This window comes from Lycium barbarum, chromosome 8, assembly GCF_019175385.1.
Source record: "Lycium barbarum isolate Lr01 chromosome 8, ASM1917538v2, whole genome shotgun sequence".
Classification (NCBI taxonomy): Eukaryota; Viridiplantae; Streptophyta; class Magnoliopsida; order Solanales; family Solanaceae; genus Lycium; species Lycium barbarum.
In genome coordinates, this window is record NC_083344.1 from 72601719 (window position 1) to 72614049 (window position 12331).

At 36.6% G+C, this 12331-nt stretch overlaps 1 protein-coding gene across 1 annotated transcript; it reads right to left on the reverse strand.

Annotated features, from left to right (window-relative positions):
* Positions 1 to 215: 215 nt before the first annotated feature.
* Positions 216 to 7578, reverse strand: LOC132606192 (uncharacterized). Its single transcript, XM_060319579.1, has 5 exons — positions 7021 to 7578; positions 6853 to 6923; positions 5294 to 5399; positions 1143 to 1275; positions 216 to 538 (listed from the first exon to the last, which is right to left on the reverse strand). Exons 1-5 carry the CDS (start codon positions 7107 to 7109, stop codon positions 326 to 328), a joined length of 612 nt encoding a protein of 203 aa, XP_060175562.1. The 5' UTR covers positions 7110 to 7578; the 3' UTR covers positions 216 to 325.
* Positions 7579 to 12331: the final 4753 nt, after the last annotated feature.

The window sequence follows — 12331 nt, forward strand, 5'->3', positions numbered from 1 at the left end:
GTTCGATCACATACTAATACGCGCTTAGTGCTTAGCGCCTATAAAATCCTTTTTACATAATCAAACACTTGAAATGAAGCTGAGAAATCCTAGTTTCTTTATATTTCTTTGTGGCCTTATAGGGGCAGTGGAGAAGAATTGTATAGATGGCAAGAAATTCTCGTTAAATATATTGCTAATCTCAAAGAAAATACTTGCATGCTGTAGAAGGGTAATTGAAAGAGACAACATAATTTTAATATCACTTGCAGCAGTTTTGAATGTCAGTTCCTCTGAACTTGATGCATGTACAGAAATGCTAGTAATACATTGGTTTCAATGTCTATTAAACGTCCCTCACTTTAACCCTGACTTCTGTAAGGGGTTGAACTGCCTTTTTTGGGCTGGGAGGAACAGCTCTCTTTGGGCTCGAAGGAACACTAGTGATTTTGCTTGGTGGAACACTACTGAATTTACGAACCAAGATTGTAAAACATGGCAAAAACAGTAGATAAACCCCTGCCAGGATGAATGGTACGGCAACAAGCCAGCCCAACAACTGTAAAATAGTTCATCATTGAAAATCAGCAGAAGAACATATTTTTTCTTGCTTCTTACTTAATCTAAAAAGAAGAGGAAAAATACGAAGGAATAGACGGGAAACATACATCAGGATCAAGATTGTACAGCAGAGACCCTGTCTAACTATTTTTCTATAGAGGTTTGACTTGGAAGTTAGAAAAAATTTACTGGATTAGTAATTTCTTAGATAATCGTGTAAAACTCACAGCCATAAAGATGCTGATAAATTTGCACGTTATCCATTGGCAAGTCATAATTATGTCACCTAGCTCCTAGTCAATTTGAAAAACACTTTTGAGTGTTTGGCCAAAAGTGTTTTTCAAAAAAGTACAAAAACTACTTTTTTTTTAGCTTCTGAAAAACAGTTTCTGCTACTCTCCAAAAGTCCTTATTTCCTCCTGAAAGTTTGGCCAAACACCTCACTTTTTTTATAATAAGCATTTCTGACCTGCAAAAATCTTGGCCAAACAGCACTACTACACTATCGATTTAAGGCTCAAGAAGTAGACCATCAATGCAACAATCAGAAGATAATACTTATATGAGAAAAAGACGCTTAAAATGAGAACTTGTTTACCCACCGCATGGTAAATGCTCAGCAAAACTTCCCACGAAGCCTTACCAGTCAAGACCTTCTTTAATGCATCTGAGGTCAAGGCAAAATGAGGTCCACCACTCACAGATTCACCTAAACGTAGAAATGGAATCACCAAACTGCAAAAGTGGGAGGCACATAAAGGAATGAGGATACTAAAAATGTAAAATAAAGACAACATGGTTGAGAGGAAGACCAAAAATCAGATGAAACCAAATAACAATTCACTACTCACTTAAATAACCTCCAACTTATCTCATTGTACCAGAAGCTAAAAAAAAATCCTTTTCTGGAAGGACCTCAAAACTGACGCCAGCTATTTTTCATACAGGAGGAACTAACGTGTGCATATAAACATGCATCTTCCCTGATAGAATCCCCCCAAGAAATCCTGCTGAAGAAGTCATCACAGGTTCAAGCTTTTGAGAACAGAAGTTGATTGTATGTACCCCTTACTTGTAAACATCAACAACAACAACAACATGCCCAGTAGAATCCCACAATGTGGGGTCTGGGGAGGGTACAGTGTACGCAGACCTTACAACTCAACTCAAGAGAGAAACAATACAAAAGGTCAGATAGGGACAAGCATATCAAAAACAATATGAAAACGAGAAATAACAAAAGCGAGAAAGTCATGATAGAACAGTCTGGAAAGAAAGGAGCATAAGCTATCATAGATAAATAAGATAATCGAAGTACACGGCCCAACAAATATAAGCAGAAATCAAATGGCAATAAACGAATGAGCAAAACCACAACTACTAGGATGAAAGGATAAGGAACCTAGCCTTCTATCCTAATCTGAGTCCTCCACAACCTCCTATCTAAGGTCATATCCTCGGTAAGCTGAAACTGCGTCATGTCCTGTCTAATCACCTCTTCCCAATACTTCTTCGGCCTCCCTCTACCTCTCCTAAAACCGTCCATAGCTAACCTCTCACACCTCTGCACTGGAGCATCTGTGTCTCTCCTCTTCACATGCCCAAACCATCTCAGCCTCGCTTCCCGCATCTTGTTCTCCACCGATGCCACTCCCACCTTGTCCCAGATATCTTCATTCCTAATTTTATCCCTCCTAGTGTGCCCACGCATCCATCGCAACATTCGCATTTCCGCGACTTTCATCTTCTAAACGTAAGAGTTCTTGACCGGCCAACACTCCGCCTCGTACAATAAAGTCGGTCTAACCACCACTATGTAGAACTTTCCTTTAAGTTTTGGTGGCACTTCTTGTCACACAGCACTCCGGAAGCGAACCTCCATTTCATCCACCGTGCACCAATTCGATGTGAAACATTATCGTCGATATCCCCATCTCCCTGTAAACATCATAGGCAGGAAATCGTGACCCCTCCACCCAAGCCCAAAAAAGAAGATCTCTATTGTCCCCATAACATTTTTGGCGTGCAGATTTTATTGGCATACGGGTAGTACCAACTCAATATACAAGAAGCATACAAAAGAACCTACAGAAGAATGTCTAAGCTCAAGTTTCTTTGTTATTGCAAGCTAAATGCTAAGATTTGGTAGTTTGGATCTGAAATTGGTTCATACAACAACTACGCCACAGTCCCAAACAAGTTGGGGAAATATGAATTCTCATTGACCATGTTTCTCTATCTAAACTCATCTCATGTCATCATCATGCCAACTAAAACAATTAAAAATCAAAACTAAGTTAAATAATATACAAAGAATAATGATAGGTTCTCTATTGGGTCCATCCCCTTATTTTGAGGAAGAAAACACCTCCCTTATTTTAGGGAAGAAAACACTTCCCTTGTTTTGAGGAAGAAAACACTTCCCTTGTTTTGAGGAAGAAAACATCTTCCTTGTCTTTGGAAAATTGTCAAGTGCTTGCTTGAGTCACTAATGACATCAATAGGTTCATCTCATACCTATAAATAGGGAAGCTTTCTCATTTGCTAGACACACCAAAAATTGAAGAAGACAACACATCCCAAAGAGAGAAAAATCTAAGAGAAATACTCTTAGTGAAAGGCTTAAGTAAGAGAAGTCTTTGAGAGAATTTTTTAGTAAAAAAAAAAAAATCTTGAGTGTAATTGGGATTGGGGTTGTGAGGTTGAGTGTTGTAAACACTTGTAATATTTCTTCTTTAATAAGATCTGCAGCAGCAACGTGGACGTAGCTCTCACATTGAGGGTGAACCACTATAAATCTGTGTGTGTTATTTATTCTTCGCTTACATCACGGCGTAAGTAGGTTCTGTCTAAGGAGGTTGGTATTTAAGTGGTCCAGCTATGACTCTCCAATCTTTCCTGGGAACCTGCTTACAAAGGTCGGATTTAAAAGTCAAAACTAAGTTAAATAATATACAAAGAATAATGATAGGTTCTCTACATTTTTACTTGCATATATTTATGATAAGGTCAAATACTCCTAGAAAAGCAATATGTCCAATATTAACATACTAACAAAACTAAAATCTACTCGCAACTAGTAGATATCACCTATATGGATCTTTTTATTCCATTGTGTCCTTTCTTATGCCAAGTTTGCATTAATTCCAAAAAAATTGTAGCTCTTTCAAGACAACCTCCTTCCATATGATTTTAGGTCTAAATCGTCCCCTTTTAACACCTTCATTCACATATTTTCACAACTATTTACTGGTGCATCTGTAGGTCAACGCAAGACATGACCAAACCATCTCAAGGCCCTCTCTCAATTTATCCTCGATTAATGCTACTTGCATCTTCTCGCGAATGTATTCATTTCTTTATCTTATCTAATCTTATATGGCTGCAAATCCATCTTAATATTTGCATCTCTGCAACACTCATATTAAGGATATGTTGGATTTTAGCAGCCAACATTCAGTACCATATAACATTGACGGTTTCAATATTTCCCATACGTAATCCTTTGTATAGACGTTGTGGAAGATGGACGTTGAGATGGAATAGGCCCGCTAATATGTCCAATGTTCCTGTTGCAATATGATGAGAGGCTATTCCTCCTGGAACAAAAGGTCAGTCTTATAACTGTTCTGTAGAAATTATCTTCACTTTGGTAAGCATCCTTCTATCACATAACAGCCCGGTAGCACTTCTCTATCTAGACCATCCGATTTTAATTCTATGAGTAACATCTTCATCTATCATTCAATCCTTGAAACAACGAGCCTAGATATCAAAATTGTTTGCATTTTTGCACCGCAATCCCGTCTAATCTCACCTCAACTTTGCTACTCTCATGCTCTTAAACTTGCAGTGCATGTATTCAGTCTTACTTCTACTTATCCTAAAACACTTCTCTCTAACGTTTTTCTCCATTGTTAGGGATGGCAGCGGTCGATTGTGGTGTGGTTGCGATGTGGGTTGATCTTAACTCGCGAAAGTTTCAACCGCCCGCTCTGTTTAAATTTTCTTTAATTTTTCTTCTTTGAACTCTTATTATAATTCTTTTCACCTCTTTCTTCCTGCCAAATTATTACCAGTAAACTAATATTGTAAATATCTTCATACTTCATAACATAAATGGATTATTTTAGGTTAGTAGAAACAAAGACTTCTCATTTTTACCCTGGCTCTTTACTTCTAGAGGCACAATTGGTTTTACTTATAAGTTCCTATGAAAAATCAAGACAGGGAAAAACATTCATGGTTTGTGGTTCCATATGCTGTAAGTTATGACATGAAAAATGTTCATGGTTTCATTTTATTTAACCACTACACATACCAAAAAGTTGTAATTCTAATTTTGCTTCCTCAAAATAATTTGGCCACTACACATACCAACAGTTCTCACAGATGCTGTATTCAAACATGAGCCAACAGAAACAGAAGCAAAATGTGCAACATTTCAGCACGTACATGTTGCCTTATTTTATTCCCCAACCTCTTAGACACCACAGAACTCTTCGTGTCTATCTACTCAGAAAGTGATGAAAAGAAGTCTGAGCAACAAGAACATCTATGGCAGAACCAAGTAATAAATCATGATACGAATCCATATTTCATAATTCGAGGTCCGGTGAATATTTGTTCGATCATCAAGGGGCTTTGATACCGACTATTTAAACTTTGAGGGGAGGCACATCAGTCTTTGTGACCAAAAAAAAAGAAAAAAAGAAAAGAAAACAATGCTAGACAAAGGCCCTTTGTTCAGTGCCTCAGCTCAATGGGAGTAACAATGAAGTTTGCCAACAGCACAGTTGGTGCATGACACATGGATCCAAGTACTGCAATAGCTAACCCGCATAGAAATACAGCAACCCCTGTCAAAGTAAAGTAGATTGTAGATCAGGCAACCATAGCAAAAGAAATATTCCAGTTAATCATTTACAGCCACTAGCCAGAAAGCTGAGAAACCAAATCATAACTTGCAATATTAATGCTTAAAGAAGTTTATGTTGATTCCGTTGACAGGTTGACATCATTGAAATCCTTTCGTCTTGATGAGTAATTAGATCTAGGCAATGAAACTTTGAACAACTAAAATCCACATATGATGTCATTGTCCACTGTAGTTCATGGCTGGGAGGAATTATCAATAGATGTGCCATATTTAGCTCATAACTCTCAGTAGCTTCTCGAAAGTGTGCTCTACACTCTATGTCGTCAAGATGTTGCAAAGTGTTTAGCATATGAGTAGTCCCATCTGTTGCAATTTCCACTACTCACCTGTATGTGAAAGTATTTGTCGCCAAATCTTTTCAAAGGTCGTGTTTGACTCCATTTTCACACCCAACTTATAAGATTTATTACTACTAAATCTTTCTGTTCATATCTAGAATTTTCACATAGATTCCAACTTCTAAAGGTAACTTATGAAGTAAAAGGAAGCTTTTAATTGACTTTTAGACAATATCCGGGAGGACCTGAAGTTGTCCCTCGATTAAGAGAGATAAAGGTTGGGTTCATAAATCTTATATTGTTTCATGTTTGTTGGTAGCTGCATTGTCATATCCAGTACCACCATCACTATATTTTCCTTGACAATTGGATTTAAATCGGAAACTTTGGAAAATCATTTAAAGACTAACACAAATTTGTCTTTTGCAAAAGCAATTCAACTATAGCTTGTAATTGTACGAGCTCAAGAGACAACCAAAGTCCAACTTTTGGCCTGTTTTGAATTGTAAAGCACTAAACGTAGAGATTTTGAAGTGGACTTCTATACTTGTCCAACATCTAAATCGCATAAATGAGAATGTAGGTAGGAAAAAGGATTGCTTTCTTATCAGCTGGCCATTCCACTTTCGATGGTTTAAACGAGGCAATCCATCTGAACAACATTATGACCATCTTGTGTTTCCTCCTTGATTGCAACTTTGCGTCGCAACATTTTGCACGTGGACAAGAAATGAATTGAACACGAGATAAATATTTACCATGAGCTCAAGGTAGCAAACATGTAATGCTTTCATAGCAATAGCTAAAAACAAAAGCTGGGATATTAAAGACTAACTCCATGTTATTAATCTTGACAAATTTATTACTGCCCTCCATATATGATAGTGTTTGACTTGACAAGGTAGTGATTTGACTTGTGTATTAGTGGTAGTGGAAGAGTAAATTTCAAAGATGTAAAAGGTTAATGTGATAATGAAAACATGAATAGTTAAATGAATTTGAATTGTGGAAGATTGAAAGTAGTATAAAATAGAATATTATCGGATGGATAGTAGGATGAAATATGTAGGAAAGGAGGAGAAGTGTAAAACATACCAACAATGGGAAAGAGACCCAATGTGACGCCAAGAGCCCCAGAGAATGCCAATTGCTTTGGCTCTGCACCCCTGAAAAACACACATCACCAACTCTCTATGTAAATGTTGTCATACATTGATCACATTATAATGAGTTACAAGTGTAGAATTTGAGGAATAGAAGTACCTGCGTAGGATTTGGAGAAGAGGATCCACGATCTTCTTGTGAGTCCATGGACCCACTATTAATCCTATCCGTTTCACCATATTAGCCATTCAATTCTGTTCTATTCAACTCAAACTTATTGGAAATGGAGTTACTATACCAGAGCAACAAAATGACAAATATGGATATTGGATCACGCACCCAATACAAAGACTGGAAATGAGTAGCAAAATAATCAATCACTTTGAACTCAACTGCTTCAAATACACTTTGTCTCTTCCTGGAAGGCTTTTATATTATTCTTGATTGAGCTACCAGGGAACGAACGAGAACGACGTCGTATGGTGGTTTGCCAAAGTGTGAGGTGATCTGTATTAATGTGAATGAAACAAAGAGAGCTCTGATAAACAGACAGGGGAATCTAAACTCCACTCCCTTCCACGTTCCCCTTTATTATTCTATTTATTATTTATTTATTTATTTTAAATCCTAAATATTGACAAATGAGGGGTGGGATTGATTGGTTCAATTTATTGCTTCAGGCGAAAAAGCAAATACGTAAACCTAAAGCCGAAGACTTTTAGAGGCCCCTCGCGTTAACGGATTCAAAAGAACCCGGATGTCAATGGTACGATTCAGTGGTTATTTTATAAAATTTATATCAAATCGATTATTTTATTTTCTATAACGAAAAGTAGAGTTTTTGAAATTGTCTCATTTTCTCGATTTTTTTTTTATATCGGTTCGGTTCAGTTAATTTTCAGTATTTTAAAAGGTCACCTAATGGCCAATGCAATTCCAAAATATAATTGAATTTATGAATTAAAAAGCTATAAACAAAAACTGCAACATTATCGATAAATCTCACTAATAAATGTCACTACTAAATGTATACTGTTGCTTCTAATAGAATATCATTATCATTAAAAAAATGTTAATGAGAAGAACTATATTAATAAATTAAATTGGTAATCTTCACACCAATCAGTTAATTTGAAATAGATGGACCAATATTTATAAATTATGTGAACTAGTAAAGCTTAGGTTAAAGGGTAATTGTACTAAATTTTAAGTTAAAGAATTTACAAGATAAAGTTACAGATAATATTATGCGGACTGAATAATCACTTCCAAGACTAGAAAAAATAAAGAGGGAAGAAAAATCAGAAGATGATAAAACAGACTTTTAAGTCTTCTACAGTTGTTGATAATAAGTGATATTACCTTAAGTAGAGTAATGTTCTGAGACCTTCTGTATATTGTTTTGATAGGATAGAGTCGGTTTAAATTTAAATTGTAGCCCTCTCCATCTAAATTCAACCCAAGGCAAGGCTCAAGGTAAAAACAGTTAATGGGTATTATAAATTTAATACATAAAATATATTTTCTACGTATATATTTATTCGGTTCGGTTCGGTTCGATATTTTTTTGGTAATTTCTATAAAATAAAAAAATCTAACCTAATTTCGATACGGTTATAGATTTATATCGAAACTTTTGGTTTTATTAAATAAAACTTAAAAATCGGTTCGGTACGGTACGGCTCGATCGGTTCATCCGGTTTTTGAAAAATCATTGACACTCCTACCCATAAGTATCAAGTGTTTGAAAAGTATTTTTAATTGTTAACATTTATTTTATATATAATTAGTTATATATTTAGATAAACGTGTTAAATTAATAATAAACAGTTAAAGCATTTGGTAAAAAAATATTGATAAGTATTTTTCTATTATACTAATGACTTTTAATATCCTCAAAGGGATTTTACAAAAAATATAAATTTGCAAGTATTTTTACGTTTACAAAAAGGGAAAATGGTTATTTTAGTCCCTGATTTATTGTCTAATTATGATTTTAGTCCTTGTGTTAATGCACTAAGCACATTTAACCTTTAATTAAATAAAGTATGCAATTTTAATCCCTAGACCTAACTTGATGTTAACACCGTTAACTTTAGTTACTTTTCTTAACCAGAAAAGAAGAGAGAGAAAATGCATTAAGGGTGTAGAGGTGAAATAGAAAGGGAAAGGAGCACAACTGGAACTAATTTAGCCAGAAGAAGCTGAACGCCTAAACCAGTACTATCATAAGTCTCGCGTCATTTGTTTAAATAGAGCAGAGATGTATGTATATATTTACAGTCTAGGAGAGCAACTTGTTCTAATTTCAAATGCAGAAAGTACATGTGTACGTACACATTGTTATGAAATTCCTTAGTTTTAAAAGGATAGAGAAATGAAGTCACACAAATGGCAACACCATTGTCCATATGCAAACTATTACACCTCGGAAATTCCGCATGTGTTGCCTTGTGGATAGGCTAATGTGAGCTTAAGGTGATTATGAAATCCCTACGAGATCAAGCGAAGGATTAGATAACTTGAGCTTCATACAATAAGATTTTGAAGTTCTATGAATATGTGAAGTTTAGTTTGTTGAAGGGAGCGAAACGTAAGTCGTGTTCGAAAAGGTTCTGCTATGATTGAGCTAATGTTTATGTGGTGATGGTTTAAAGGGCTGATATAGAGCCTATTGTATGGTTAATGGAGTATTATTCAAGTGTTAAGAAGGTTCCATAAGGATTGTAGATCGAACGAAATGACGGAAACCATTTCAGGGAAGTGGAGTTATACGACCACTTATACGGTCTGTATAAGGTGTTTGTATAACTCCCAGCAGGGAGTTGATTTTCTGGTTGGTGAACCACGACCACTTATATGGACCGTACAATACTATACGGACCGTATAAGTGTCCGTGGAAGTCCCGACGGGCTAATTTTTAATGTTTGTATAAATAGATGTCTTGGGTTCTTTTACTTCATTTTTCATATTCTACAAGTGTTGAGAGCTCAAAAACCCTCCTCTATGCATATTCCACTCAAGTTCAAGAGAACACAAAGATCAAAGACTAGAATCAAGTGTTTATGTGTTAGAAAGCTTCCAAGGGTTAGAGGACTACAAAAGATTCCATTGGAGGAGAACTAGGGTTTGGTTCAAGTGAAGTATTTCCACTCAAGATTCATTCCCACACCATCTAAGATAAGTTTTATGGTATTTCCATGTTGTTTAAGGTGTTTGAAATTTGAAACACTTGGATTGTAGAAGAATATAGAAAATGGGTCTTGAATGTGGGAATAGTGTCATCTTTGAGTAATAGTTTGGGTTGAGTAATGATTCTTGATATGCTATGATTATAATCATGTTATAAATGACATTAAGAACATGGGATAGACATTGTATATGAGTGGATATAATAGTGTGCTATGACCATGAATATGGATGAATTGGAAGTGAATTGAGAAGTAAGGATAATGTATGTATTAAAGAGTATTGTTATGATATTGTGAATGTATTATTGACGTTTGGGAAGTTGATATATGATATGGAGGAAGTCGTATAAATAAAGGAGATGCTGTCCAATTTTCTCTAGTGTTAGTCGTATATGCTAGCTATCAATTTTCTAATGATAGTATAACTCTAATGAAGGTAGAAACGTGAGCATTGAAGGATAACATGCACGTGGTAGAATAGCTGAACAGGAAGGTATGTAAGGCTAATCCTTCTTTCATAAGGCATGGTTCTTTGGCCAAATATCTATTCCTCTATGAGCCTATGATGTCCTCCAAATGATTCTATCTTCAAAAGCTACTAAGCTTATGATTCTCGATATGTGTTATGCTTGTACTAAGTTCCTCATATGACGAGTAATCCTATAAGGATAGAGGTAATGAACGACGATGATAGTGACAACGTTAATGATGACGATGATAATGGTGATAACGATAATGACGACGATGATAATAGTAATGAGGCTAAAGATGCCTATGAGCTTATATGTATATGTGTCTATGTATGACTATTATGGAACCCCAAGCTTATAAGGACGGGTAGAATATGTATATATTTATGTAACGCGCGTGCACCTCTGCAGTTGGGTACGGATAATCCTGAAGCCTTGGTAGGGCCAGGTATGTGTAACCCTGAAGCCTTGGTTGGCCAGGTATGTATGATAATCGAGCCTAATCATGGTCGGGTACGTGAAACACTAAACCTTCGTGGTCGGGTATGCTATGTAAATGATATGTAGATGATATAGATATGAGTATGAATACGAATATGATACGAATACGAATAAGAATATGTATATGAGTACGATTATGGGTACAAAATGTAAATAAGTACGGATACGGATATGGATGTATGTACACAATCACGCATTAGAAATGGAAAGTCACTATGAAAAGCAAGTAAGTGCTTATGACGATGATACTACTATCTCCCATCTTATGTTATTCCTTATGTTGCTTATTATGCTTCTATATTGATATTGATCATGCTTTACATACTCAATACATTCTTCGTACTGACGTCCTTTTGTTTGTGGACGCTGCATCATGCCCGCAAGTGGCCAGGAAGACAGGCTTGATCCATAGCTATATTTCTCAGGGACTACATAGCGGAGCTCCATTCCATTCGGAGCTATAGCTTTTGGTATTGATTCTTTTGTGTACATAGTTATGGGCATAGCGGGGTCCTGTCCCGCCTATATGATATGACATACTCTCCTTAGAGGCTCGTAGACATGTGTATATAGTTAGATGTAATTGGCCTCGTCGGCCTATATTTTGGATGTCATTTTGTTAGCCTCGTCGGCTTATGTACATTGATATAGGCACAGTTGTTAATGATGATATAAATGTATTGGTTGTCCAATGGGAGTAGTATGATTGACGGATAGAATGTATGATTTAATATGTGGCTCACCTAGATGTAAAAGTAAAGGTATGTTAGAGGTGCCAGGGTGGGCTAGCAGCGGGTGCCCGTCACGGCCCTCCGGTTGGGTCGTGACAAAAGTGGTATCAGAGCAGTTCTGTCCTAGGGTGTGTCTACGAGCCGTGTCCAGTAGAGTCTTGGTTATGGGTGTGTTGCGTGCCACACTTATAAACAAGAGGCTGCGGGCATTTTTAGGAATGAATGACCTTCTTTCTTCATATGATCGTGCGATAGAGCTATGACATAATAAATTCTTTTTCCTTAACGGTGTGTTATGTATTTCAGAGATGCCTGTAAAGAGAAAGGTTACGACAGCCCAAAAGGGCAAGACAGTGGCAGAAAAGCGGGCTAAAAGAGCACCGCCAACAGTGGTAGAGGAAAGTGAGTCCAGAATGCGGCTCAATCTCAGTCCTTCCAGTCAGTACCTATTTCTGAGGAGCGTGAGGGAGCCTCAGCCCCAGCTCCAGCACCTCCGGCTCCTCCACCGAATGCTTTAGGCCAAGATGTAAAAGAGGTCATTCATTTGCTTACTCACTTGGTTGCTGCCCAGACTCA

Coding starts and splice junctions, on each gene's coding strand:
- LOC132606192 (XM_060319579.1), bottom strand. CDS start 7,109: ATGGCTAATATGGTGAAACGGATAGGATTAATAGTGGGTCCATGGACT. Junction 1,276..5,293: donor GTTACTCCCATTGAGCTGAG/GCACTGAACAAA, acceptor CCACTTTTGCAG/TTTGGTGATTCCATTTCTAC. Junction 539..1,142: donor TGCTGAGCATTTACCATGCG/GTGGGTAAACAA, acceptor ACTATTTTACAG/TTGTTGGGCTGGCTTGTTGC.